Source organism: Dipodomys spectabilis, unplaced genomic scaffold (genome assembly GCF_019054845.1).
Source record: "Dipodomys spectabilis isolate Male_0828 unplaced genomic scaffold, ASM1905484v1 ptg000069l, whole genome shotgun sequence".
Lineage (NCBI taxonomy): Eukaryota > Metazoa > Chordata > Mammalia > Rodentia > Heteromyidae > Dipodomys > Dipodomys spectabilis.
The window spans coordinates 8,619,299-8,646,549 of record NW_024870746.1 but is presented as its reverse complement, the minus strand read 5'-3'; the positions used below and the strand labels follow the sequence as shown (position 1 = coordinate 8,646,549).

The 27,251-nt window shown below is 42.1% G+C and overlaps 2 protein-coding genes across 2 annotated transcripts; both read right to left on the bottom strand.

Annotated features, from left to right (window-relative positions):
• Positions 1-50: 50 nt before the first annotated feature.
• On the bottom strand, positions 51-2,768 carry Tchhl1 (trichohyalin like 1). Its single transcript, XM_042681510.1, has 2 exons — positions 2,631-2,768; positions 51-2,198 (listed from the first exon to the last, which is right to left on the bottom strand). The coding sequence occupies exons 1-2, from the start codon at positions 2,766-2,768 to the stop codon at positions 51-53; spliced, it is 2,286 nt and encodes a 761-aa protein (XP_042537444.1).
• A 15,510-nt stretch (positions 2,769-18,278) lies between these two features.
• On the bottom strand, positions 18,279-22,957 carry Tchh (trichohyalin). Its single transcript, XM_042681509.1, has 2 exons — positions 22,820-22,957; positions 18,279-22,098 (listed from the first exon to the last, which is right to left on the bottom strand). The coding sequence occupies exons 1-2, from the start codon at positions 22,955-22,957 to the stop codon at positions 18,361-18,363; spliced, it is 3,876 nt and encodes a 1,291-aa protein (XP_042537443.1). The 3' UTR covers positions 18,279-18,360.
• Between the last annotated feature and the right edge of the window lie 4,294 nt (positions 22,958-27,251).

Sequence of the window (27,251 nt, the reverse complement as noted above, 5' to 3'; positions counted from 1 at the left end):
GGTAATCAGGAGGGAAGAAGTCTGGGGCATGTTGATGTGCATGAAGTTCCTCATAACTTCTCTTGTAATAATGAAAATGATTTGTTGCTTTGCCAGTTATCACCTTCTCCTACTGGTTCTTGGGGACCTTCATCCTCTTCCTCCAATGTCGCAGGTTCCTCTGTTTTAAGATGTGTCTTGGAGAAGGCTGACTTGTCTTCATCCAGGCTTTTAAATAAAGTCTCCTGGGTCACTGGCGTTCCACCTTCCTCTTCTTCAGTCTCTGGGCCTTGGACCTTTAACTCTTTTCTGTCGCTTTCTTTTCCAGGGATTTTTGGTACAGAAACATGGCCAGGGGAGTGTGCATCCAGACCACCTGCGATCCCTGCCTCCAGAGACCTTCTGTTTTGGCCTCCTGCTGTGAATTTCTGTGACTCTGTGTATTGGTCAGGCTCTACAGTTACACCTGGACTTTCAGTCCCTGAGCGTAGACTCTTGTGGCCCTCTCTGGTAGGCTGTCTCTGTTCCTCTGGGAGCTGCACATCCTCTCTGGCAGATAACACCCCTGTGTTGTCTACTCTGCTGTCCTCATCTGGTACTCTTTGTTTCTGGAGATCTGAGTTATTGGGGTGACCTTCTTGCAAAGTCCTTCTGCATGAATCTACCTGACCCCTAGAATCCTGTTGCACATGTAGTTCTCCTGTCTTTGAGCTATTGTTAACTTCCTCTGGAGTCAGGTTTTTGGGCATTTCACAAGACTCCTCATCAACCTGTGTAACTGACAACTTGTTACATTTCCTGTCATAGTCATCCTCCTCCTTGATTGGTGTGTCATGAGTCTTGGTGGACTTGCCCCGCTTTCCTTCAAATTGCTTCCTAAGTGGTGCCAACTCTTGTGTTGTTTCTCTGGTTCCTGGTATTTTTTCAGTTGCAGGATCATCTTTGCTGGGCACAAATCCTTCTGCTATGCCTTCCTCAGCATGTCTTAAGTCTTCTTCTGAGACTGATGCTCCTTCAAGTTCGGGATGATCCTGGTTTTCTTCTTCTGAGCTCAGATCCTGTATAGCAGAACCTTTTTCAGTGTCTTTTTGTTTTGATGATCCTTGGAATTCTTGATCCTTCCCATCTTGTATTTGGGCTTTCACGATTGGGGCCTGAGTTTTTCTTTCAGTTTCCGTCTGCTCTGCTGTTTCATGTGCCTCAGGGTTTTGCCTCTTGTTTGTTTCAGCTCTCATATCAATTGTGTCTGAAACCTTTCTGTGACTAACTTGGGCTGGCCAGCCCTTGGTTTCATGTTCGCAGTCTTGGCTCTCAGATGTTCTACTCTCTATTTCAGGTTCACCTAAATTTGTGGTCTCAGGTAGTCTTCTATCAGCATCTTTTCCTGGTTCCTGAGTTTCAGGTATTCTGCCATCATCCTCAGGATCAGTTGATTTCTGTATATGAAATGGTTTCCTGGTAGCAGCTTGTCCTGGCAGGACAGTAGTTTCCAACCTGATTCTATCTTTTCTTTGTAGGAATGGTTCTTGTGTTTTAGAGTGGCTTTTAATACCCTTTTCTGCAGCAACTTCCTGGTCTTCCAATAGCTTTTGTGTAGTTTCTTGGATTTTCAAGTATTCTTTCTGTTCTCTACTCCAGTCCCTTATCTTGGTATCACTTTGCCTCCGGACTGGTCTATCTTCTTCCCTAGGGATATCCTTTGTACTGCTGGTGTGTTTTGATTCTTCTGTTAGCTTACTTATCTTGAGTGGGGTTCTATTGTGTCCCAATGCTGGTGTATCTTGGCTCTGTTCCTGGTCCTGTTCATCTCCTTCCAGATGTTGGTTCTTAGGGTCATTGGGCTCATATGCTTCCCATGGCAGGTTATAAGTCTTAATGTCTTCCTGTGGATCTGTCCTATTGTGTTCAACTGCCTCATCTTCTTCATGGCTGAATTGAGCTGCTGCTGACATTTCTGCAGGAAGGTCCATCTTTTCTTGAGATGGCAGAGTTCTTGCTGTCTGGTGACCATTTTGGGAGGCTGCCTGAAGATCTACGTCATCTGGCTTCTCTGATTTAGATACTTGGCTTGATCCTAAATGTAGTAATGCTTGTATTTCATGATAACAAAGGTTCAGTAAGCTGAACAATGCAGTAACAAATTCATCAAAATAGATGGTGCCATCACTGTCAATATCTAGATGATTCAGATTTCTCTCCACAGCATGAATGATATGTGGCTGCATGAAAACACAATGACAAATCAGCTTATTATACATGCCAGATATCTAGCTCCCCAAATCTCTTCTATTGATCCTGTTTCTAAGAGTTAGTGAAGTTTCCTCCCCACAATGAGAATTATTGCTTCTAATGCCATTTTCCATCAGAGAGTTCGGGCTAAGGAACATTTATATGATGCATAATAGTTTGTGACTCAACTCAGAAGTCTACTTTGATGAAGTAATAGTTTCAGTAATGGAGACCTTTTCTTTGTAGGACTGACTATGCAATTGTACAGGAGAGGTAACTAGATGGCAAAAATTGGCCAGAAGTTAGTGAGAGTTGAGAGCTGGTAGACAAGTGTACAATGGGCTGAAATCTCTTATGCCTATCTTGCTTGGATTATAAGGTGGTAGTAGGAAGGAATTTCCACAGCTCTATAAGCACCTCACCTGAAGCAAGTCCCCAAACTCGCCCTGAAGGAGCTGTTTCAACTCTCTGCAGGTCAGCGTGGCTTTGTCACCATCCTCTCTGGCATACTTGTGGAATGTCTCAATCACACAGAGGACATTTCTCAGAAGGTGAGGCATCTTTACAAATTCAACGCAGTCTGTGAGAAAGAACAAAGCTTATATCCCAGGATAAACACTCCAGGAAATGCTCCTCCTCCAACTCTCCTTACATCACCTGTTCTATTCACTATCTTAAAATACTGTGCTGAAATTCCAAGAGTGCTTTAGTTTTGTACAAGACATTGTGGTGGGATCTGATCTAGCACAGGTTGGCATTAGAATAGACACTTCTCCTTCCTCTGAGGGGATAAACAATATTTGTGTATCCTGAGAATACTTTATTTCAAGAAGAGATTAAAAAAAAGAACTCAAGCAAAAGTATAAATGTACAAATGAAATCAACAGTGGGGACCAGTCCTCTGAACCTTATCTGTGAGGGTCTGCCTGCTTTCTTTTCTCTACTCAGTCCAATCTCCTCTGCTTAGGAAAGAAAGTATATAGCTTTCTTGTTTTGTCAGTCATGGGTTTTGAACTCTGGGCCTGGGTGCTGTCCCTCAGCTCTTCAGCTCAAGGCTAGTGTTTTACCACTTGAACCACAGCACCACTTCCAGTTTTCTGGTGGTTTATTCGAGATAAGAATCTCATGGACTTTCCTGCCTGGGCTGGCTTTGAACCTCAGTCCTCAGATCTCAGCTTCCTGAGTAGCTAGGATTGCAGGTGTGAGCCACTGCCTCCCGGCAAAAGTACAGCTTTTAAAGTTAGTAAAGCTTCTAGAGGGCAGAAAAGCAATGCCAAGAAAGTCAATCCCCATGTGGCAGGTGGAAAGAACACATTTTTAGAGAAATTATGGTTCCATGTGAACTCACTGGTTAAATAGAGATTGGACCCCTTAGATACTACCAATCATTTAACTTAATGACTCTACATTTTCATTTTCTTTTTTGTTGTTGTTGTTGTTGGTCATGGGACCGGAATTCTGGGCCTAGGCGCTGTTCCTCGCTCCTCAGCTCAAGGCTAGTGCTTTACCATTTGAGCCACAGTGCCACTTTCAGCCTTTTCTGCTGATGTGGTGCTGAGGAATCGAACCCAGGGCCTCATGCATGCAAGGAAAGTACTCTACCACTGAGCCACCTTTCCAACCCTTACATTTTCATTTTAACATAGATCTGAGTCTTATGCCTTATAAAAGAGAATCCATGTCCATGTCATACAAACTGTTTATATTTTTCCAACAAAGGAAATGCTAAAAAGTAACAATGCATTTTGGATGTCTAGCTTTCCAGTCTAATATTATTAACAGGAGTTGATTTAGAACATGTTTTCTTTGAACGACTAATAAAAATCTCACATACAAGCAATGCAATAGCTGAGACTCTAAGCATGCTCAAGCAAATAGTCTGTGAGACTTACCTCGACCACAGGTGAGAGCAAGCGGAATGTGGGGCAGCGGGCTTTGAGCTGACAACAGGCACTGGCACCTTTTATTGAGTCTCTAATTGCACAGTTAGGAGGAGACACCCTCTGGGTGTAATGATCTGATTCATCACCATCAAGCTTAGTCTCCCCTCCTTTTCTGCTCTTAGATGCATATAATATTTTCCTTTAATTCTTGGGCAGCTTCAGTTAAGTCTTGGCTTCAGATGCATCCATAGGAGGGGGGAAAGATCTTCATTATTGGCTTTTTGCACTGTTTATTTGAAAGAATCTTCAGGATGTCAAGGTGGTATTTCTTTGTTTTTCTTTTCTTTCTTTCTTTTTTTTAACCTGAGGATACAATTATCTTTCTGTTTGATAAATCATAGAGCTGACAGGGATCTCCAAAGTCACTTGATTCCTGACTTTGCCCTCAGGATGGCCTGTACTTGACCTAACCCTGAAAGATGGGTATCAATTATGTATTTAAAAATAAAGGCCCTACTTAGTCATGTGACAGAAGTGGAGGTTCCAGTTGATTCAGCCGTTTTAATGCTCTGCTCTTCTTGCTCAGAGCCAGTCAGACCAAAAAAAAAAAATTCTTGCTGGATATGCAGAACCTTGCTTATTACTAAGTTGATGTTATTTAAAAAATGTGATTGACATCTGCTTTTATAAAGGTATTTTTTAAAAAATAATTTCAGCAGCTTAGAAATGAGCCTCCACATTACTGTGTTCTTTCTGTAATGTGGATGCTGAGGTGAGAACAGAAAAGGAATCTGAGATGCAGAATAGGAAAATTCTTTTATTGTCTTTCAGAGTTGCTCTAGCGGATATTTAATTAATGGGAGATTTACATTTAGCTTTTCAGTAGATATTTAAAATGAGGGTTACCTATGTTTATAAGCACCCCTAAGCCAGGCGCTGGTGGTTTGCACCTGTAATCCTAGCTACTCAGGAGGCTGAGATCTGAGGATCACAGCTCAAAGCCAACATGGAAAAGTCCATGAGACTCTTATCTCCAAATAAAATCAGCAGAAAACCAGAAGTGGTGTTGTGGCTCAAGTGGTAAAGCACATGCCTTGAGCTGAAAAATGGAGAGACAGTACTCAGGCCCACAGATCAAGCCCCACGACCAACAAAAAAACAAAATAAAACAAAATAAAACCACCCCAACACCTTTTCAAAGGCTGTAAGAATAGACAACAGACCCATGAAAACAAGTGTAAAAGACAAAGACCAAATCATTGAAAATGTGAAAATAGAGATAATTAATGAGAAAATAGGCTAACAGCTGCATTACTATTCAGAAAGAAACTTAAAAAAAATTCAAAGTAATCAAACCAAGTGTAAGCTAACTGAATGTTGGGGGAAAATCTACTCTGATGGTTAATATCTATAGTTTCTAAGCAGACCCTCCCCACCAAAAAGAAGACTTCTTTTGAGAGTATGGATTGGCATATGAAGTTCATCTTAATTTTGATTAGTTAGCATCTTTTGAATACAAACTGTTTCCCAAACCTTTGCGAGGTGCTCTAGTAGCATAAATCATGTCTCCATGCCCTGGAGCTCACAGGCCAGTCTTATGAGATGCAGCTGAAGGAAATTAGGGATGTTTAGGCTGAGTTGGAGAGACATATTAACTGTCTTCTCATATCTGAAGAGCTTTCTTGGGTGTGGAAGAGAAAGGAACTAATGTTCATTGGGCACTCATGACATGTCAGATGCTTTACACAGGCTATTTTAACCCTCATAGCCCTTATAGGTACTTATTATCCTCTTTGAGCAGATAAAAAAGTTAGGGCTCTTAGCTGTTGAGCAACTTTCCTATGGATGTGTACTTAGAATTGAACATTTCAGAACTGAAATGTTGCAAGACTGTATGTCTCTGAGACCGCAATCTTGCCATTATTTTGAGTTCCTTATTTTGCATAAGGCAGCGGATTCAACAATATAGCTCGAATTAGTTAAGACTTTCCAGAAAGAAGACTAAATTTTGTTAAGAACTTTCTAGTGAATACAACTGTCTTACAGGGATATGTGCTATTTCTAATGCAATAAAGATCTCTATCACTTGAACTATTCACATAGAAGCCGAATAATTATTGACTGGTTAAATTTTAGGAGTCTTGCCATTGGAAGAGGTAAGATACAAATGGTTCACTGAAGAGCACAGAACTCTTCCAACTTCAAGTATCTACAGTTTTATGTTATAGACTCTATTTAGAAAGTCTCTAAACAGTGTGAGGACTGACTCCTGAGCCCTTCTACAGGCACTCCTACTTTTCTAGTGCTTACTCAAGATCATTTAATTAATACTTGTACTCTAGGTGGTTAGTGAGTCAGAGGGATGGCAGAGGGAAGAAGAGTGCTCTTTATCTAGCATTTGATAAAAGCATTTAGACTATAGTACAGTAAGCCACTAACAACTCTATCACTACCAATGAGAAGACCCTGACTGCATTTTCTTTTAAACAGGTTTCCTCTGTGATGTTCTCTTCCCTCTAATTTTGTATAGGGATGATATAGAAAAAGAAGAGAGAAAGAGAAAGAGAGAGACAGGAGAGAAGAGAGAGAGGGAGGGTGAGAGGGGGAGGCAGGCAAACAGTACAATGAAAAGGTAATTAATATAAAATTATCTTTAAGAGACTATTATTCTTCAAAGTTCACAAGTCTTGAATGAATGTTTCAAGTAAAATCCATATGATAGCTTCTCTAGGAAAAAAAGGCCAATAAAACAACTTTCAATGACTACACTACAAAATTTGGTAATAAAAGATGTTTTAATTTATATTTATGTGTTTATTATCTTTGTTACTTACCATAAATGAATTAGGAGTTTGTTCAAGATGGTAGTGGACTGACCCAATATCTTTTCTATTATTATTATACTTAAGTAGTTGTACAAAGCAATGCATATTATTATGTCCCTCTTTGGATCTCTCTTAAAATAAAAGTTCAATGTACAAAAAGAGGAAAAAAACTAGATTTATGAATAAAACTGCTGGGGAATGATACCGAGTCAGAGATTTTCTGTACTGGTATGGAATGTCAGAAGTAGATAGATGATCAAATATTCATGAGTGAAGCAGATGGAAAAAAGGCACAGCCAGAATGTGTTTGAGGTGCAGACCTGACCATCAGAACCTGGAGAAATGCTGGACTCAGCACTTACCAGGTATGATAGAGGTGAAGGAGAAGTAGGGCTGTAACCAGGAACAGTGACTTAAGGTTTGTACTTAGGACATGGCTTCTTTCATTGGTCATTCCCATATCCTTCCTCCACTTTAAAGCACAGAGCATAGACACAAGTTACCTCCCTTGCAAAATCCCAGTGGCTCTTACCTAAAGAAATTAAACAATCTTCTCAGTAAGGCTAAATGTAAGAAATACAAATGTGCACCCAGTTAATTATAGTTGGATTATAGTTGGTGCTCTATGAAAATTCATTGACTAACTAAAGGACTGATCAAGAGCTAAGGCATGTAGTTTAGATCTTGGTGCTCCAAGGAGAAAATGTGCTCCATTATAGCATTTGGGATATAGTGGGAGCCTATTGGCCTGCCAGTCACTTCCTTACAAATGGACAGACTTAACCCCAATTCAGCCACAAATTCTTCACTTACTGTGAAAAAGCCTATTATGGAAATAAGGAGAAACTAAACTCGTTTTACTGATCTAAATGAGAAAGTAAGAGTATCTGTATATATGGATGTCAGCAACAGGGAAGATAAAGAACATCATATCCAAAAAATTGACCCTAGAAAAATAGATCAAATGTAGAAAACAGAAATTTGAAAGCTCTAATATTTTTCAAATTTTTATTAGTGAATATTAATTATACAAAAGGGTTCCATTATGATATATCTTTTTTTCTTTTTTTTTGCTTGTCATGAGGCCTGAAGTCTGGTCCTGGGGCCTGTCCCTCAGCTCTTCAGCTCAAGGCTAGTATTCTACCACTTGAGCCACTGTACCACTTTCAGCTTTTTCTGCTTACGTGGTGCTGAGGAATAGAACCCAGGGCCTCATGCATGCAAGGCAAGAACTCTACCACTGAGCCACCTTCCCAGCCCCCTCCATTATGATATATTTATACATGCATATAATATGCTTTGATCAAATTAACCCCATCTAATCTCTTATACTTTCTCCCTTTTCCTCTCTCCCTCTTTTCCTCCCTCCCTCCCTTCCTTCCTTCTCTCATTCTCTTTTTTCTTTCTTTATCTCAGCCTCCCTCTCTTTGTCCCCTGTTCCCTTCTTTTCTTCCTTTCTTCCATTTTAAAAGCTTTAATTCTTTTAATATTTTTAAGTTTTTTAGGAACTTCCATAATATCTTCCATAATAGTTAGACTAATTTCTATATCCTCTCATCAATACTGTACAGGATTTCTTTTTCTTTACATCCTTACCAACACCTGCAATCTTTTGTATTTTTCAGTGTTTTTTATTGTGAAAATACTGTACAGAGGGGTTACAGTTACATGAGTAAGGTAATGAGTATGTTTCTTATCAAGCATTGTTGCCTCCTCATTTGTTTTTCCCCTACCATCCCTTTCCTCCCACGTGTATTTTTTTTTTTTTTTTTTTTTTTGGGTTCGGTCGTGGGGCCTGAACTCTGGGCCTGGGCGCTGTCCCTCAGCTCTTCAGCTCAAGGCTAGCGCTCTACCACTTGAGCCACAGCGCCACTTCCGGCTTTTTTCTTTTTGCTTATGTGGTGCTGAGGAATCGAACCCAGGGCCTCAAGCATGCAAGGCAAGCACTCTACCACTGAGCCACCTTCCCAGCCCCTCCCACATATATTTTTGATAATAGCTATTCTGATAGGTGTAAGGTGGTCATTGGGTTTTAACTTGCTTTTCTATGGTGATTAGTAATGTTGAGCATTTTTTTCATATACCTGTTGGCCATTAATGTCTTTTTTTAACATTGAATGCTGTAAAAATCTATCTTCCTAATATTTGACAAAAAATTAAAACAATAACCAATTAACATACTCCAAAAATTAAATTAGATAAGAACAGGATGCTCTAGAAATGGGCAGTTGGAAAAAAATGTGTTTCTATAGTAAAAGTAACTTATGAGGCAAGAGAACTAAAGAGAGACTTCTCAGAAGAAGAGATAAAAATGGCAAAGAAACACCTGAGGAACTGTTTATCATCCCTGGCTATAAAGGAAATGTAAATTAAAACAACCCTGAGAGGGCTGGGAAGGTGGCTCAGTGGTAGAGTGCTTGCCTTGCATGCATGAGGCCCTGGGTTCCATTCCTCGCACCACATAAGCAAAAAGAAAAAAGCCGAAGTGGCGCTGTGGCTCAAGTGGTAGAGCGCTAGCCTTGAGCTGAAGAGCTGAGGGACAGTGCCAGGGTCCAGAGTTCAGGCCTCACGACTGGACCCAAAAAAACAAAAACAAAAACAAAAAACAACCCTGAGATACCACCTTACCCCAGTCAGAACGGCCTGCATTCTAAATTCAGCAATGGCAAGTGCTGGAGGGGATGCGGAGAAAGAGGAACCCTATTGCACTGCTGGTGGGAATGTACATTAATACAATCACTTTGGAAAGAAGTCTGGAGGGTCCTCAGAAAGCTAAATATAGACCTCCTCTATGACCCAGCCATACCACTCCTAGGCATCTACCCTTAGCAACAGGAACCAGGATATAAGGACACATACACCTCCATGTTCATTGCAGCACTGCTCACAATAGCCAAGATATGGAAACAAACCAGATGCTCCACTACAGATGAGTGGATCCAAAAATTGTGGTACCTATATACAATGGAATATTATGCAGCCATTAGAAAGGACAAAATATTGACATTCTCAGGGAAATAGATGGAACTAGAAAAACTCATTTTGAGTGAGGTAAGCCAAGAGCAAAGAGACGAACGGCACATGGTGTCCCTGATATGTGGATGTTAAATACAAAATGTAAGGAGTAAACAGAACTTGAGAAACAAAGGACCTTCACTCATCTTGTATCATTACTAAACGACTCCATGCTGTTGACCACATATATGGTATATATATTGTGCACTGAGGGAAACTAAGAGGAGGACACAAAATCCAAGGGAAATGGGAAAACATACAATAGAGGGGCCCGTCAGCTGCGCTGGACACTGATGGAAACAAACTAAGCAACTCAAGGGCAGTGATGGGAGAGAGGGAATGAGAGGGAAAGAAGGAACAGCTAACACTAAGGAAAAGGAAAGAAATGTGGGAGCAATAGCTGTATTGTCAAAGCTCACAAACTATAGACCACGATAATGACAATTTGCCTTATGAAGGTTAGAATCTGTTTGTGACTTTACCTATCTCCAATACTGTGAAATTTGTGAAATGTATGTAATCATTTAATCACAATAAAAATTATATAAAAAAGTAACTTTCATAAGTGGCTCACACTTGTAATCCTGGCTATTCAGAAGGTTGAAATCTGAGGATTGTGATTCAAAGTCAGCCTGGGCAGAAAAGTCCATGAGACTTTTATCTCCACCGAACCACCAAAAAGCTAAGAGTGGAGTTGTGGCTTAAGTGGTAAAGCTTAAGCCTTCAGTAAAAAAGCTCAAAGACAGCATCAAGGCCCTGAGTTCAAGTTCCAAGATCAGCACATGCACACACACACACACACACACACACACACACACACACACACACACACACACACACACACACACACACACAGACCTGTGAACTGAACAAAACAAAAACCTACTAGCGGAACACCCCAAGTTTTAACAAATCTTCTAGGATAGTGTTAACCACCAACATTTTGATATTTACACTGTCTAATGTGTAGTCACTAGGAATATATATTTATTAAACACATGAAATATGATCAATGTGACCAAAGAACTAAAATATGAATTTTATTTAATATTTATTAGTTTCAAAGTAAATGTAAATAGCCACATGTAACTAGTAATTACCTCATTGGCAACACTTTTATAATACAAGGGACATTTAGAAGGTAGAAGAAAGAATAGAAAACATACGTTTCTCACTTAAAAGGTCCTGCTTTCAATTAATGAGAAACTCAGGAAGAAAAAAGGAAAAAAAATGAAAGGTTCATTAATCAAAGAATTAATGATTTCTTAGAGACTTCATATTTCAAAATGTTCACCTAGATATATCTTTAGAAGTCTTGAACACCAAATATGAGGAAAAGAAAAACCAAGTATCTTGTCTTAAAACACAAAGTTAATAAGTGCTGAATCCACTTTTGACTCACTGGAAATCTATTTCTATGACTATGTGTCTAGTATAATAACACAGAAAAGTTTTCACCTCTAACTCTAGATGACTCTGTGGACAAAACATGATCTATTTGGTTGGTGTTAGACATGTAAAAGTTAGGAGATATTGTCAAAAGTTTAATAAAATTAAAACAACATGGAAAGAAGAGGAAAGTAGTGTTAATATAAATTACTTGAGTCTTCTTTTGTCAAATTTAGTATTTGTAATTTTTGTTGTTAGTGGTTATTGCTTAAAAATTATTTTTCTCTGAGGGATGGGATTGGAGATAAAGAGATGTGGGACAGAACATGGCTTTATTTACTTTATTTTAAGCTTTTCTGTTCTAGTTTCTATGGTTTTCTATGGTAGTATATGGTATTATATTCTGAATTACTTTAATTTCTGGTATTATGAATATTAATTGTAGAATATGCAGAGAAGAGAGTAAAATTTATTAACTAATTTTTCTTAGTGTTTTATTTACATAAAGTATCTTCCTGACTACTTTTTAGTTAACTGAAAGGAAAGATTGAATCATAGATTTTTTTATAGATTTTTTTTTTGTTGGGGCAGTTTGAATTTAGGATGCTGTTTGCTAGGCAAGAGCCCTAAGCAACATACACAGCATGTTTATGCTTTGGTCACAGGGTCATTTCAGGTGACCAAGAAATAACTACAGAATAAACAAATGAGTCAAACACACAACTTCAGTAATTATCTGGCACTAGACAAGTTCATAAACATTTCTGAACTTAATTTCCTTATCTAGAAATGAGGAAAGGACAGTGAAATATCTAGGATTCTAGAACTCTAGTGGCAAGTAAATGAAGTAACATAAATAAAGACAGTTAGCAAAAATGTTTGGCTTATGATGTTTTCTGCTGAATTAATTGTGAGAAGGCTACCTCAACCACTGGAATAGTACCAGGCCCACACATGCCTGGAACATAATACATGTTCAGTAAGTATTAAACTGAAAGAAAAAAGATAGATAGGAGTATAATAAGATGAAGTAAGACCAGAATGAAAAGAACCAAATTTATCCTCATCTGTTACTCTGTTACTTTGCTCTGCTTTGTGTAGATCTAGTATCTTTATGAAAATAGAAGTCATTTCTTTTATTGTTGACTTCTCATTTTACACTTTGCACAGATTATTTCTACTTTTCATCCTCCCCAAGCTATTATAAGGAATCTTGATATAGCTGGTAATATCGGCTATGTGGGAGGCAGAGATCAGAAGGAGTATGGTTTGAGGCCAGATCAGGCTGAAAAAAAGTTAGACCCTGTCTCAAAAACATTTGGTGGATCACTCCTGAAATCCTGACTATGTGGGAGGTATAGGAAAGAAGATTGTGATTCAAGGCTAGCCCTAAGCAAACCACAACAGTCTTTGTTAAACATAAAGTAATGCAAAAAGGACTGGGGGCATGGCTCAAGTGGTAGAGCTTCTGCTTAGCAAGGATGAGGTCCTGAGTTCCCCAGTATGGCCGAGAGAGAGAGAGAGAGAGAGAGAGAGAGAGAGAGAGAGAGAGAGAGAGAGAGAGAGAGAGAGAGAGGAGAGGGAGAGGGAGAGGGAGAGATAGACACATAGAGAGACAAAGAGAGATATTTTATAATGGCCTATGAAGACTGCTAAACCTTAAGTTCATTCTGTATACTTCCTGCTAAGGTTAACAATCCTAGCTTAATCAGATCAGGCTCTATGTACCTGCTTTATAAATGAGGTTGGTTCTATTTTCTCTGGAGAACCTTGAGTAATACAGATTTTATGGTCTATTATTTCAACAACTCCATTTCTTTTTTTCAATGTGAGACAGGAAAGTTTTCAAAAGGAAAATACTCCTAATGGTTACAATGAAGCATTCTTATCATGCTAAAATACTGGGCTCAAGAGTTGTAGAAATTAGATGCATAATTCAAATCTCTATAAGGAAACCAGACACAGTCTGGGATTGAAATCTCTTTTGCTTCTCACTGCACTCATCCTTCTCCCAACAATATATATCCAGAAATCATCATTTCTTTGATCTACTCCTGTAAAAAGCTATATTAGTTCACTTCTTTATACCTATCTACTGAATGCCTACTTTTATGCATCTTAATTCTTACAACTCCTTGAGACAGTAGCATGAAGTTAAGAAGGCTTGTTAGAAAACTAAGAACCTCCAAATGTACTTTTTTTTTTGTCGGTCCTGGGGCCTGAACTCTGGCCTGGGTACTGTCCCTTAGCTCTTCAGCTCAAGGCAAGCACTCTACCACTGAGCCACCCTCCCCCCATCCCCAACACGTTTTTGAATGTATGTTTTTCTAGTGAGAAAATCCTTTTATTTCCTCAGGATTTCCTAGAGCTATGTTGCTTATTGTTGAACATAGAAAGAATGGACAAAAGAAAAGCCATTCAAGTTGTAGTTTCTTATTTACAAGGTATTTACATCTAGCTAAGAAGAGGAAGCAGGTGTAACATCAACGAAGGCAGACTATTGTAATCACATGAGTAGCAAAGAGTATAGATGCCTTAGAATCTCAGTGAAGAGAAATATCTTTGTGTGTCAATGTGATTAGGAAAGATTTTTAGAAAGTAGTTGGGACTGAACCTAGGTCTTATAAACTGAGTAGAGTGGATCTGGTAGAGAAGAAAGAGGTATTCCAGCAGATAAAACTATACCAACCTGTCTTTGAAGTAAGGAAAATGATATTGTTTCCAAATGAAAATACATACGGTTGGTTCAGAGATAGCGTGGGATCCAAAGTCTAAAAGATAGATTGACACTAGAATGTGGCAGGCCTTCCATTCCAATCAAAAGGAATTGGACATTATCTTGTAAAAAATGCCACATCTTTCTTTCCTTTCTTTCTTTCTTTCTCTTTCTTTCTTGCTTTTTGTTGGTTGTGGGGCTTGAACTATGGGCTTGGGCGCTGTCCTTGCGCTCTTCAGCTCAAGGTTGAGTGCTCTACCGCTTGAGCCACAGCACCACTTTCAGCTTTCTAGTGGTTTATTGGAGATAAGAATCTCAGGGACTTTCCTGCCTGGGCTGGCTTTGAACTGCGATCCTCAGATCTCAGCCTCCTGAGTAGCTAGGATTACAGGCGTGAGCCACCGGTGCCCGGCAAATATGCCACATATTTAAGGAGAGTAGTGGTAAATCAAATTTCTAAAAGTTTTTGTAATTGCTTGCTTGCCGTGCACATCCTGAAGGTCCAGAAAATAAAAACCAGCTCAGAAATGTAACTTTGGTTTCAGATTATTGCATGCAGCTCTCAACTCTACTAACAAGGGGAATGTGCTTATATCATATTACATAGATTAAAATCTTCAGAATATTACAGTAAATGCTGAAAAACATAATAAAAGTGACTGAATTCAAATATTAACAATGTGTAGTTAGTGCAAAAGATGGAGGAGAGTTAGGGTCATGTAACACTAATAGCCGCTGAATTTTAGTTGCAGTGGAACTAAATTAGAAAATAATGGGGAAAACAAATGCATTTGTGAAGTTAATAGATCAGAAAGGCAATGATCTTTGGTAGTATTGGGGTAAAGAAAATGGAATCAGTTTAGAGTTCTCTGCCTTGATAAAAGTAAAAAGAAGAGCTTGGGGGAGATAGAGGGAATTTCAGCACTAGTTGGCTGCAAAGGAGATAGTTATGAAATTGAAGCAGGCCCATGGTTGCATATTGGCTAATTTGTTTTCCTGTTTTGTATTAGTTAAAGGTAGACATTGGGGCAAAGATTCTTTGAGTTACTTTCAGAGTTTCAGTTGAACAAATTGAATGTCAGAATTTGAATGTTAGAATTGAATGTCCCCCCCACAGCCCAATCTTGGCAATCGCCTATGTGATACAACAATGGAGTTCAGAAAACTCACATAGCTTACATGAGGTCACACACAGTAAACCAAAGGAAAAAGCCAAAATTGTCTTGCCACTGAATGTACATTGCTTGAAACAATGTCTGGCACATAACAGGAGTACAATATTATGTACAATAAATATTTGTAGAGTGAACAGATAACTGAACTCCAGGGATTTAATTTTTTCCCTTACACCATAGAAATGATAGATTTAATGAGTATCTTTAAGCAACCAGACCTGCTTTGCAATGTCAAAGGATTATCATAATACATGTAGGCTTACCTATCAACATAGTTCCACCTTTATTTGCTAGGGTTGTCATACAAAGTACCATTACTAATGGATTAAACAAAAGACATTCATTTTCTCATAGTCCTGGAGCTTGAAATCCAAGATCAAGGTGTCAGTAGACTCAGTTTCTTGAGCGCCATAAAGAAAGGATCTGTTCCAGGCTTCTATATTAGTCACGAATGACCATCCTCTCCCTATGACTTTGCATCATCTCCCCTCAGTTTCCTTCTTATTCTTATTTAACCATAGCAGTCATATCAGATCAGAACCCAACCTAACAAATACATTTTAATTATATCTTTAAATATATGATCTCCAGGTATGGGTACATTCTGAGTTACTGAGAGTTAGGATATCAACATATAAATCTCTGTGAGGACACAATTCTGCTCATAACACAGAGACCCAATATTTCATTATAGCATATTAAACCCTTCACCTAACTTCCAGTAGCAGCTAATGTGTTGTTACTAGAGATCCCAGTTTATAGTTAAATAATTACCCAACACCCTCAAGGTCGTGCCCATACATGCATATTATTCACCTGGAACAGGAGGATTGACCTGCTCAGTATGTGCTAACAGCTAGAGGCTAGGGGTTAGCTGATACACTTAAACAACAACAACAAATCATAGTATCAAACTATGATGTAACAGTACTTTCTTTGGAAACTACTACAACAACAACAAATCATAGTATCAAACTATGATGTAACAGTACTTTCTTTGGAAACTAATGTTTTCCTTATCTTGTAAAATACTATAAGAAGTCTAAAGGGCTTTTATTTTCTTTTTACTATAATTACTATTGTTAACTATGAATTAGCCGATAATTATAGTTTCAGTAGTATCCTAGGACTGGTCATTTATAAGGAGACTGCCAAAAAAGTGCCCTTTGAGTGGGACTCAGAGAAAGCCAGTGAGGCTCTTCTAGGTTCTCCTTCAGTAAGAGAAACATGCTATTAGAAGAAAAAAAAAGTTAGAAATTATTTGAAGGAAGCAAAATTCTAAGATATTGTCAGATTCTTTAGCTCTGTCTTTGGTGGGCATCTTCTATTTGTATTAAAATGAGAGAGCGAGAGAGTGAGAGCGTGAGAGAGAGAGAGAGTGCAAGAGACAGAGAGAGACAGAGAGACAGACTCACTGCAGGAAGTCCCACTTTACTCAATCAGAATTATACTCAAGAGATGTAGGCTTAGCTTTCTTGTCCCCATCACTGGGCAAAAATATTGAGAGACTGTAACTTTAGGTATTTTTCTTATTCATGATCTTCACAATTGGAAATAGTGATGTTCCATTTATAATGGAAGAGATCTAGTTAAAATGTTCTAATTACTAAACTGAATAATGCATACAGACTCTAGCTATTAGCAAAGAGAGCATTTGGATCATGAGATGAAAATTTAATCCTTCAGCCTTATTATTAACATTTTCTGATTCAGTCATCCCATGGATTATGTTGCTTAAATCAGATCACCTACAATGTCTATAGTGCTGAACATTTTCTACCATTAATTGGTCAAGCATCAGTGATCAAGAAGCTGCTTCAATATCAGAAGGAAATATTAGCAAACATTGGGAGTAACAGAATTTACCATGACTAGTGAGTCACTGCCAAAAAGGCCACAGAAGGCTGTGAGATCAAGGATAGAAAACATTTGGAAAGAACTCATGAGGGGATGGAGATAATTCAAGATTCACCTCAACTGGGAAAATGGGTGAGGAAACTAGAAAGTGTTCATCTCCCCTCTTCATATTTACATGTAGATGATAGTAACAAAATACCTTAAGTGAACAGGAATGTATTTCCATTTCCAGAGTATTAGATATTGATTACTGAGTTATGATTGATACACAATTAAAACAGACAAGAAAGTAATTTGCCAAACATTTATTAAATTTTCACAAAGACAATCATTTCAACAAGAATGTCTCCAAGGTAGTATCAGGCCTCAAAGGATTATGGGGCTGATGAGTCTTATCAAAGGATTTCTAGAAACCTTACATTTCCCCCTCTCCCAAACATGCTGTGGTCTCTTTTGTCCCTAGAGCAAGACAGATGTTTATAAGATCTTGATTAGGCTCCTTCTCAGCTAAACAAAAGCAGCAATAGTCTCAAACTCATCAGAACTTGAGGGAATAGAACTGAGTACTACAAACTACAGACACAGTTTTAAAACTTGAGTTTGGAAGTATGAGAAACACCCTGATTTTGCTTCATGAGATTTAAAATGTTTCAAGTGGAGTTAAGTATAAAAATATCTAATCCCAAATTTGAAAATTTCAAGTTAAAACGTATTCACAACAGCTATTTCTTCCAGGTATTGCCTAAATTCACAAGGGATTTTTCTGCAGATGGAATTGGGAGTTGTAAAATATTAGCTACTTGGTAGAATCTATGCTAATTATGACAAAATAGAGAAACTATTTGAAGATAAAGACGAACAAAATTTAGGTCCAAGTAAAAATACTAACTTAAAAAATATGTGAATTCTCCACAAGATGATCAGCCATTAAAATCATCGACCAAAGTTTCGAGTCTCAAATTGTATTATTTTTGTTATTTTTAAAGCAATAAATCAATGTGTTTCTCAAACAAAACTCCCAATACAAATGAATGACAAGTATTTTTTTTTAATGGACACATGTGGCCCAATGAGCAGACATCTTGCCATAAAGAACTACCCGAGGAAGAATGAAAGGCAGGAGTACAAAGTAATGGAGTAAGTGTAATAGGAGATTTTGGAAGAAAAGACGCATTCTAACACCAGAGATTTTCCCCACAACCAGAAACTTGTAAGTTATAACTTGGTACGCTGTGTTTCTCATTTTCTTTGGCTTGAAGCTTCGGCAGGTGTCAGGATGTTGGCAGCATCTCTTAGGAGCGGTACTGAGACCTTTGCTCTTGGATGTATTCATAGAGAGGGCTGGAGCGCACGGGAACGTGGGCAAACTGGCTTCGGCCAGGCTCCAGGACCTGCCCACGATGCTTGTCTTCTTGGAACTGTCTCTCCCGGACTTGGCGGCGCCTCTGCTCCTCCTGCTGGCGACGGATCTGCTCTTCTTGGACTTTCCTCTCCTGCTCCTGACGACGGATCTGCTCTTCACGCCGCAGTTCCCGTTCCGGACGGCCGCTGTCCTCCCGGACAAACCGCTCCTCCCGGCGGTACTGGCGCTCGCGCTCCTGCCGGCGCAGCTGCTCCTCCCTTTCCTGGCGCAGCTCCTGCTCCTCCTGGAATTTGCGGTCACCACCGCGGCGTAGCTGCTGCTCCTCCCGTTCCTGGCGGAACTCTCGGTCCCGTTCCTGGCGGCGTAGCTGCTGCTCCTCCCGTTCCTGGCGGAACTCTCGGTCCCGTTCCTGGCGGCGCAGCTGCTGCTCCCGTTCCTGACGGAGCTGTTCCTCCTGGCGGAACTCTCGGTCCCGTTCCTGGCGGAGCAGCTGCTCCTCCCGTTCCTGGCGGAGCTGTTCTTCTCGGCGGAACTCTCGGTCCCGTTCCTGGCGGAGCTGTTCCTCCCGGCGGAACTCTCGGTCCCGTTCCTGGCGGAGCTGTTCCTCCTGGCGGAACTCTCGGTCCCGTTCCTGGCTGCGCAGCTCTTGCTCCTCCCTTTCCTGACGAAGCTCTTGCTCCCCACGGAACTCTTGGTCCCGTTCCTGGCGGCGGAGCTGTTCCTCCCGGCGGAACTCTCGGTCCCGTTCCTGGCGGAGCTGTTCCTCCCGGCGGAACTCTCGGTCCCGTTCCTGGCGGCGCAGCTCTTGCTCCTCTTGGAATTTTCTGTCACGACCACGACGCAGCTGTTGCTCGAGCTCCCGGCTGCGAAGCTGCTGCTCCTCCCTTTCCCGGCGCAGCTGCTCCTCCTGTCGGAATTTCCGGTCTCGTTCCTGGCGCAGCTGCTGCTCCCGTTCCCGCCGGGGCTCCCGCTCCCCGCGGAACTCTCGGTCCCGTTCCTGGCGGCGCGGCTGCTCACGTTCCTGACGGAGGAGTTCCTCCTCACGGAACTCCCCGTCACGCTCCTGGCGCCGCCGCCGTTCCTCTTCCCTCTGCGGGCGCAGGTCCTGCTCTCGGCGGAATTTCCTCTCGCGTTCCCGGCGCAGCTGTTCCTCCTCCCTTTCCTGGCGCAGTTCTTCTTGGAATCTTCGGTCGCGATCTCGGCGCAGCTGCTGCTCACGTTCCTGTCGGAGCTCTGGCTCCTCACGGAACTTCCTGTCGCGCTCCTGGCGGCGCTGCTGCTCTTCCTCCCTCTCCTGGCGCAGCTCTTGTTCCCTGCGGAACTTCCTGTCCTCTTCCTGGCGGCGCTGCTGTTCTTCCTCCCTCTCCTGGCGCAGGTCTTGTTCCCTGCGGAACTTCCTGTCCTGTTCCTGGCGGCGCAGCTGCTCTTCCCTCTCCCGAGGGAACTGTTCCTCCTGTCGGAATTCCCTGTCGCGCTCCTGGCGGCGCTGCTGCTCTTCCTCCCTCTCCTGGCGCAGCTCTTGTTCCCTGCGGAACTTCCTGTCGCGCTCCTGGCGGCGCTGCTGTTCTTCCTCCCTCTCCTGGCGCAGGTCTTGTTCCCTGCGGAACTTCCTGTCCTCTTCCTGGCGGCGCAGCTGCTCTTCCTCCCTCTCCTGGCGCAGCTCTTGTTCCCTGCGGAACTTCCTGTCCTGCTCCTGGCGGCGCAGCTGCTCTTCCTCCCTCTCCTGGCGCAGCTCTTGTTCCCTGCGGAACTTCCTGTCCTCTTCCTGGCGGCGCAGCTGCTCTTCCTCCCTCTCCTGGCGCAGCTCTTGTTCCCTGCGGAACTTCCTGTCCTGCTCCTGGCGGCGCAGCTGCTCTTCCTCCCGCTCCTGGCGCAGCTCTTGTTCCCTGCGGAACTTCCTGTCCTCTTCCTGGCGGCGCAGCTGCTCTTCCCTCTCCCGAGGGAACTGTTCCTCCCGTCGGAACTTCCTGTCCTCTTCCTGGCGGCGCTGCTGTTCTTCCTCCCGCTCCTGGCGCAGGTCTTGTTCCCTGCGGAATTCCCTGTCGCGCTCCTGGCGACGCTGCTGCTCTTCCTCCCGCTCCTGGCGCAGCTCTTGTTCCCTGCGGAACTTCCTGTCCTGCTCCTGGCGGCGCTGCTGTTCTTCCTCCCTCTCCTGGCGCAGCTCTTGTTCCCTGCGGAACTTCCTGTCCTCTTCCTGGCGGCGCAGCTGCTCTTCCTCCCGCTCCTGGCGCAGCTCTTGTTCTCTGCGGAACTTCCTGTCCTGCTCCTGGCGGCGCAGCTGCTCTTCCTCCCTCTCCTGGCGCAGCTCTTGTTCCCTGCGGAACTTCCTGTCCTGCTCCTGGCGGCGCAGCTGCTCTTCCTCCCTCTCCTGGCGCAGCTCTTGTTCCCTGCGGAACTTCCTGTCGCGCTCCTGGCGGCGCAGCTGCTCTTCCTCCCGCTCCTGGCGCAGCTCTTGTTCCTCCCGTCGGAACTTCCTGTCGCGCTCCTGGCGGCGCAGCTGCTCTTCCTCCTGGAGTTCTCGGTCTTGTTCTTGGCGACGCAGCTGCTGTCGTTCCAGCTCCTCCTCTCGGGCCTCTCTCTCCTGCGGGCGTCTTCGGTCTCTTCCCAGTTCCCGCAGCGGCTCTTCCCGCCCGAACTGCCTGTCCGGCTCCCCGCGCCTCAGCTCCTGCTCCCCGCGTGGCAGCCGCTCTTCCTCGCGCTGCTGCTCCCGCCGGCCGGGCTGGGCGTAGAGCACCTGCCGGCGCCCCCGGCTTTCGTCCTCAAGTTGCCACCTCCAGCCTCGGTCGCGGCGGGGCTCCTCCTCGTCGCCGTCGCCGTAGAACCGTTGTTGCGGCTCCAGGCGCTCCTCCTGGAAGCGCCTCTCGCGCTCCTCCTCCGCCTGCCGCTGCCAGGTGAAGTCGCGGCGCCGCTCCTCCTCCTGCTCCAGCCGCCGCCTGCTCTCTTCCTGCTGTTCCTGGCGGAACCTCTGCTCCTCCTGCCTGCGGGGCCGGGCGTAGACCTTGCTCTGACGGGCTTCTGCCTCGCTCTCTAGCTGCCGCTGCCACCTCTGGGCGCGGGTCTCGTCCCGCCGCGCCTCGCCCCCCTGCCTCTCCCGCTCCAGCCTCTCCTCCTCCTGCTCGCGCCGCTGCAGCTGCCTCGCCTCCGGCTCCCGCCGCAGCTCCGCTTGCTGCTCGCGTCTGGGCTCTTCGCGCCGGTACGGTTCCCTTTCCCCGGCGTACTCTAAGGCGTCGCGACCCTTGCGCCTCAGCTGCTCTTCCTCGGCCCGGCGCTCTTCCCGCACTTGCCTCTCTCGTCCCTGCAGGCGCTGGCTGCCGAGCTGCTCCAGCCTCTCCTGCTTGTTCCTCTGCTCCTCTTCCTCAGCGCGCTCCCTCTCCCGTTCTTGACTCTTCTGCCAGCTTCGGCGGCTGGGTTGTTCTTCGTCGACTTGTCTGTCGCGCGTCTCGAATCTTCTTTGGTCTTCTTGCCTGCGATCTTGTAACAGGTCTCCTTTCCCCTCGCGCTGGACTCGCTTCTCCTCCTCTAGCCCCACAACCTGGCCGAGGGCGTAATAACAGGCTTGAGCCGCCTTGAAAAGGAACAGGAGGAATTCATTGAAATCCACACGGTTGTTGGCATCGCGATCCAGAAGTTCCAGAATCAGATCTACTGTCTCGGGGTCATGTGGTCTCTGTGAAAAGATTAAAACAACAGCAAAGATTTTACATTATACCACTGGCAGGTAGTAAAATTTCACCCTCATATTATTTTAAGCTATGCTGACACTTGAGACATTCAGAACAATTACAAAAATGCCCAGTATGGGTGCTTTTGTTCCCCTTGTAATATGTGAACTTCACTTCAAAGCATACATTTGTTGGGAAGGTTTGCATATTGTAATTTAGTATTGGGAGATTAAGAATAAACTCATCCTTAAGAGATAAAACCGAAACTTTATGAAGATTTTCAGCAGTTATTTCTACCCAAAATAGCCTGAACTCCAGATTTGATTTCTATTCCATGTTTGAAAAGGAGATTTTGGTGTTTTTTTGGGGGGGGGGGAAGAGCAGCATTATTTTAGTATAGAACAGGCTGATTTCAATTCTTGAAATTTAGAAGCAAATTTAAGTCCCTTGAATTTAATTTGATTTAACATCTTTGATGGTAACGGCTCATGAACAGTTCATTCCCATGGCAGTTCCATCAAACACATGAAATAGTTGCTAGCAACTTCTTTAATAGTCAGACTGCAATGCCAATGAAGTACCTTCAGATTCAGAAATGAAGGAATCTGTAGTGTACACCTGCCATATTGTAAAATGAGAACAGGTCCCCATTCCTTGCTCTAGTCTCTCATGAGAAGAAAATTCATATTTCTAAATTCATAGAGATTTCTTTGCTAGTTTTTTTACCTGAAGGACAGCTCCAAATTCCTGTTCAAGGAGGTTCTTTAGGTCTTTCTTGCTTAGTGATGCCCCATCATATTCATGTGAGGCATATTGATAGAAAACTTCAGTGATGTCACAGATGCTTTTCAGAAGTGGAGACATTTTTTTTTCTTTTCTTCAAGTTCAAGTAAACCTAGAACAATAAAATATGATCCTGAAAAAAGTTCTGCTTTTGAAAAGGTTTCATTTGTATATATTAGGTAGATCTGTAAATATATTGGATTTTTCAGCAGCATTTTCAGCCTGAGATCTTCGAGCATTTTATTTTTAAATGCTATATTCAGGAAGGGAAGAGAGATCCTGAAATTTTTAATCAGGAAGTCATCTTCAGACTTCCCCTGTTCCCTGTAGTCAGCTGTTCATCATCTAACCTGGTTTATCTATTCTTTCATTTTCTGTTTCCAGCTCTTCAGTGCATTGACATTGAGAAAGAGAGAGAGAGAGAGAGAGAGAGAAGGAATTTAAGTTGGATACATTGCTACTCAGAAGCAGTTTCTTCTAGACTTAACCAAAGAAGGTAGGTGAGGGCCAAAAGGTGAAGGAAGTCTTGAGAACAGCTTAAAGTAGATAGCTAATGGTGCCAGCAAAACATGTGGCAACAATTAGAACACTGAAAAGGGAACATGAATTATTCCCCAAATCTATAGCCATAGGAGATCTAGGAATATAATTCATAAGTCACAAATTGTAAGATTGTATATTTCTTTTTTAACTATTTTTTCTGTCTTTTCTTTTTTGGTACTGGGGATCGAACCCAGGACACTGCATTTGCTAGCCAAATACTTTGCCACTGAGCTACATCCCAGCCCGATTGTATATTTCTTTCTGGTCAAAAGATAGCATTGTAGGGGCTGGGAAGGTGGCTCAGTGGTAGAGCGCTTGCCTTGCATGCTCGAGGCCCTGGGTTCGATTCCTCAGCACCACATAAGCAAAAAGAAAAAAGCCGGAAGTGGTGCTGTGGCTCAAGTGATAGAGCGCTAGCCTTGAGCTGAAGAGCTGAGGGACAGTGCCCAGGCCCAGAGTTCAGGCCCCACGACCGGACCCAAAAAAAAAAAAAAAAAAAAGATAGCATTGTAACATTCAGACACAATATAGAAAGCATAGTACATATTACCTGTTCTAACTCAGATGTATTATAGATACTCACATATTTAACTATTGAAAGATAGAGAGAGAGATCCTCCCTGATTGGCTACCAGAATCAATGGGCCAAATTGAACCTGGAGAACTGTAAATGATAGTGGGCTTATGGCTCATCTTTGTTAAACCTAAATAAACCATTTGAATCTGGCATATTAAAAACATGAGGGCTAGGAATATATAGCTTGTCTAGCATGTGTAAGGCTCTGGGTTCAATCTCCAGCATGGCAAAAAAATTACACAAAAAGTTATCTAGGAGCAGATCAGTGTTAAGAGACGACATGGATGACTTTGCTGGTTGGATGTGAATAGATGTCTCATCAAAGTGACATCTTTTCCAAATGTCAACTTTAGCACTTTAGATGCCATAACTGTATGAAGATGTCAAAATTAGGTAGAACATATGAAAAGAGACCAGAGACCAGTTTTTAGAAAGCTGAATCCCATCATCTCTTAATGTGCAAGAGTATTGGTTCAGAGAGAAAGACCATGTCCTCACTCAAGCAGTGGCTCCAGCCATAAGAAGATGAGCTAGAATAAATGAGAGCTAGCTAACACTGTAGGATATAGATCCCTTTGGCACATGGAACCAGGCCCCACAGACAGAGAAGGGAAGACTGATACCGAAGAATGTGATCCTGTAGAATGGGACTTACCCACTTCACCAGAGGAAGAAGTCGAGTGCTCGCTGACACTGCTGGCAAGTGTACTGGGTAACTGGGAGCTGGGCCTTTTATAGGAGTTTTAATTGTGCCCTGGAGAGCAACTTGGGAAGGAGACACCCACTCTGTGGGATGTCCTGATTCATTCCAACCCCAGCTCCACCTCAGTCTCCACAAATGGCTTGTTTATCTGACTATTTGCTCACGTAGCTATTTGGCACGAGGTTCACAGTCCTTGCCTCTTGACAGTTAGGGTGCTGACCCCACCTAACATGAAAGGGTAGAATATTTGGCTGAGTTTCTAATTTTCTTTAATTGTTAAAATTAAACAATAAAACAAAAGTTAAATATTCAAAATCTTGATTGATTATTACTTTATTACAAAGGAATAACTTCTAAGCCATTTAGTTTATGAAAGATAGAAACTCTTTAAGTTGGGATTAAACAGGAACTTTGACAAAAAGTGATGAGAGCCAATTAATTTCTCCACACTATGTTCCATCTATGAGGAAACCCTGCCTGAAACAATTCTAGGACAATGAGAGAGGTGTAAGGAACTGTTGTTTCTTCTCTAGAAATGTGAGTGTGGAAAAATTTCACATTTATTTTCATAGATTTTATGCTGATGGTTTTCCTCTAGATTGGGAGCTACCTCCTAATAATTTTGAAGGATACCTTAAAATACATTTTTATTAAACTGTTCATAAGAAAACATCTTAGATACTAGATCTAACTGAAGTTTGCCCATTTATTTCCTCATTAACATATTGAAGCCCCTGGAGAAAAAGAGCTAGTGTAATGCATTATTGTAGATATAATCATCTTGCTCAGCCTAAGTTACTAATGATTATGACATCTAAACACTTGAGTCTGCTTCTCTGAGAAGCACATTAGAGTAATCGGTTTTCTAAGCCCATTATAACCATCATGACTTTCTCAACTCTGACCATCATTTGCAAAGCTCAGTGCTGTTTTATGGAAAGGAATTGAGTTTTATCCCTCTTTGTCAGTGACTCCTGTCCTTCAAGACTATATGAAACTTTGGTTCATTATAGGTTTATGGAGACAGTTAAATGATTCAGTGGCTTCTCTGCATTTCTGTCTCCATTGTCTAACAAAGGCAAGTATGGGTCTTCTAAATTTTGAGAATTTAGGATTCTTCAGTGGCATAAAGAAAATATGGAACTTAAATCGTGAGGGCTATTTCTTTATGTGAAGCTCCATCCAAATGATCCTGGAGTTGAATTCTTTAGCCCTGTCCACTTGCTGCCATCCCAGTAGGAGGGTAAGAAGATGGAAGCAACAGGGTACAGGAAGATAGTCATAAATCTGGATCATTTCTGCCTCCTAATGGCTTTAGTAGTGAAGTCTATGATTTTGAATTTGTCCTAAAACAACTCACTATTTCTCAGGCTCTGAGTTGATGTGGCTTCTCCTTAGTGAAAAATGAAGGCTTCTATTTTTCCTTTAGTTTAGAGTCTAATTCTCTAAATCTTTGGACTATCTTGAACAATCTATACACCATACCCACCATCACTGCAGAACTCCTTAGCCTGTGTGTGTTTGTTCTGAACCCAGGGCCTTGTACTTGCTAGTCAATGCTCTACCATTTGAGCCATAGCCTCATCCCTTTTTGCTTTAGTTATCTTTTGGACACTGTCTCATCTTTTGCCCAGGCCAGTGTGTATTTTGATCCTCCTACTTACACCTCCAATACAGCTAGGATTATAGATATGAACCACCACATTCAGCTTTTGGTTAAGATGGGAATCTCTCTCTCTTTCTCTCTCTCTCTCTCTCTTTTTTTTTGCTGAGGCTAACATTGAACCTTGATTCTATTGATCTCTGCATCCCAAGTAGCTAAGAGTATAGGCATGAGCCATCATACCTGGTCTTGGCTTTAGCCTTCTGTCTGTTCCTTTAAAAGGATTCTCCAGACAAACACTGGAGGAATTTTCCTTCTCCTTCCCTTCCCCCTTTCTTCCTCTTCTCCTTCCCTCCCTTCCCCTCCCTCCCCTCTGCTCCCCTCCTCTTCCCCTTCCCCCTCCCCCCCTGTCTTTTTTTTTTTTTTTTTTTTTAAGGCAGAACCTCACTTATGTAGTCCAGGTTGGTTTTAAATTTGTGGTCCTTCTGGTTGTACATTGCTTCTGTTTTTTATCCACTTATGTGTAATATTTTGGGGTTCTCAATCTGAATTGTTTGGTCTTGAATTTACTAATCTTATATTCTCTCTTGCTAAAATCAGTATAGCATAGATAACAGTATTCATAAACCCCCTACAAACCTCAGAGAATTTGACCTCTCTTTTTTCCTGAAAATAAGTCCATCTTTAAGAGTCAAATATTAAATTCTAAAATCAGGTTGCCAAACATCTTTTAATGAAATGGCCCTTACTGTTAAATAGTGATCCTTTATTTTTATAGTAGATCATTATTTAAAGATTATTTTAGTAGGCATCCATGATAGAAACAATTGTTTTCTAGTTTCTTAGTAGGTAGGAAAATGCCAGATATCATAGAAAATTATTAATTCCTCATGAATATTTGCAGTCTATTTTTATTTAAGATTAACTGGAAATGTTTGAAAGTAATAAT

Coding starts and splice junctions, on each gene's coding strand:
- Tchhl1 (XM_042681510.1), bottom strand. CDS start 2,768: ATGCCTCACCTTCTGAGAAATGTCCTCTGTGTGATTGAGACATTCCAC. Junction 2,199..2,630: donor AGTTTGGGGACTTGCTTCAG/GTGAGGTGCTTA, acceptor GTTTTCATGCAG/CCACATATCATTCATGCTGT.
- Tchh (XM_042681509.1), bottom strand. CDS start 22,957: ATGTCTCCACTTCTGAAAAGCATCTGTGACATCACTGAAGTTTTCTAT. Junction 22,099..22,819: donor AATTTGGAGCTGTCCTTCAG/GTAAAAAAACTA, acceptor ATCTTTTCACAG/AGACCACATGACCCCGAGAC.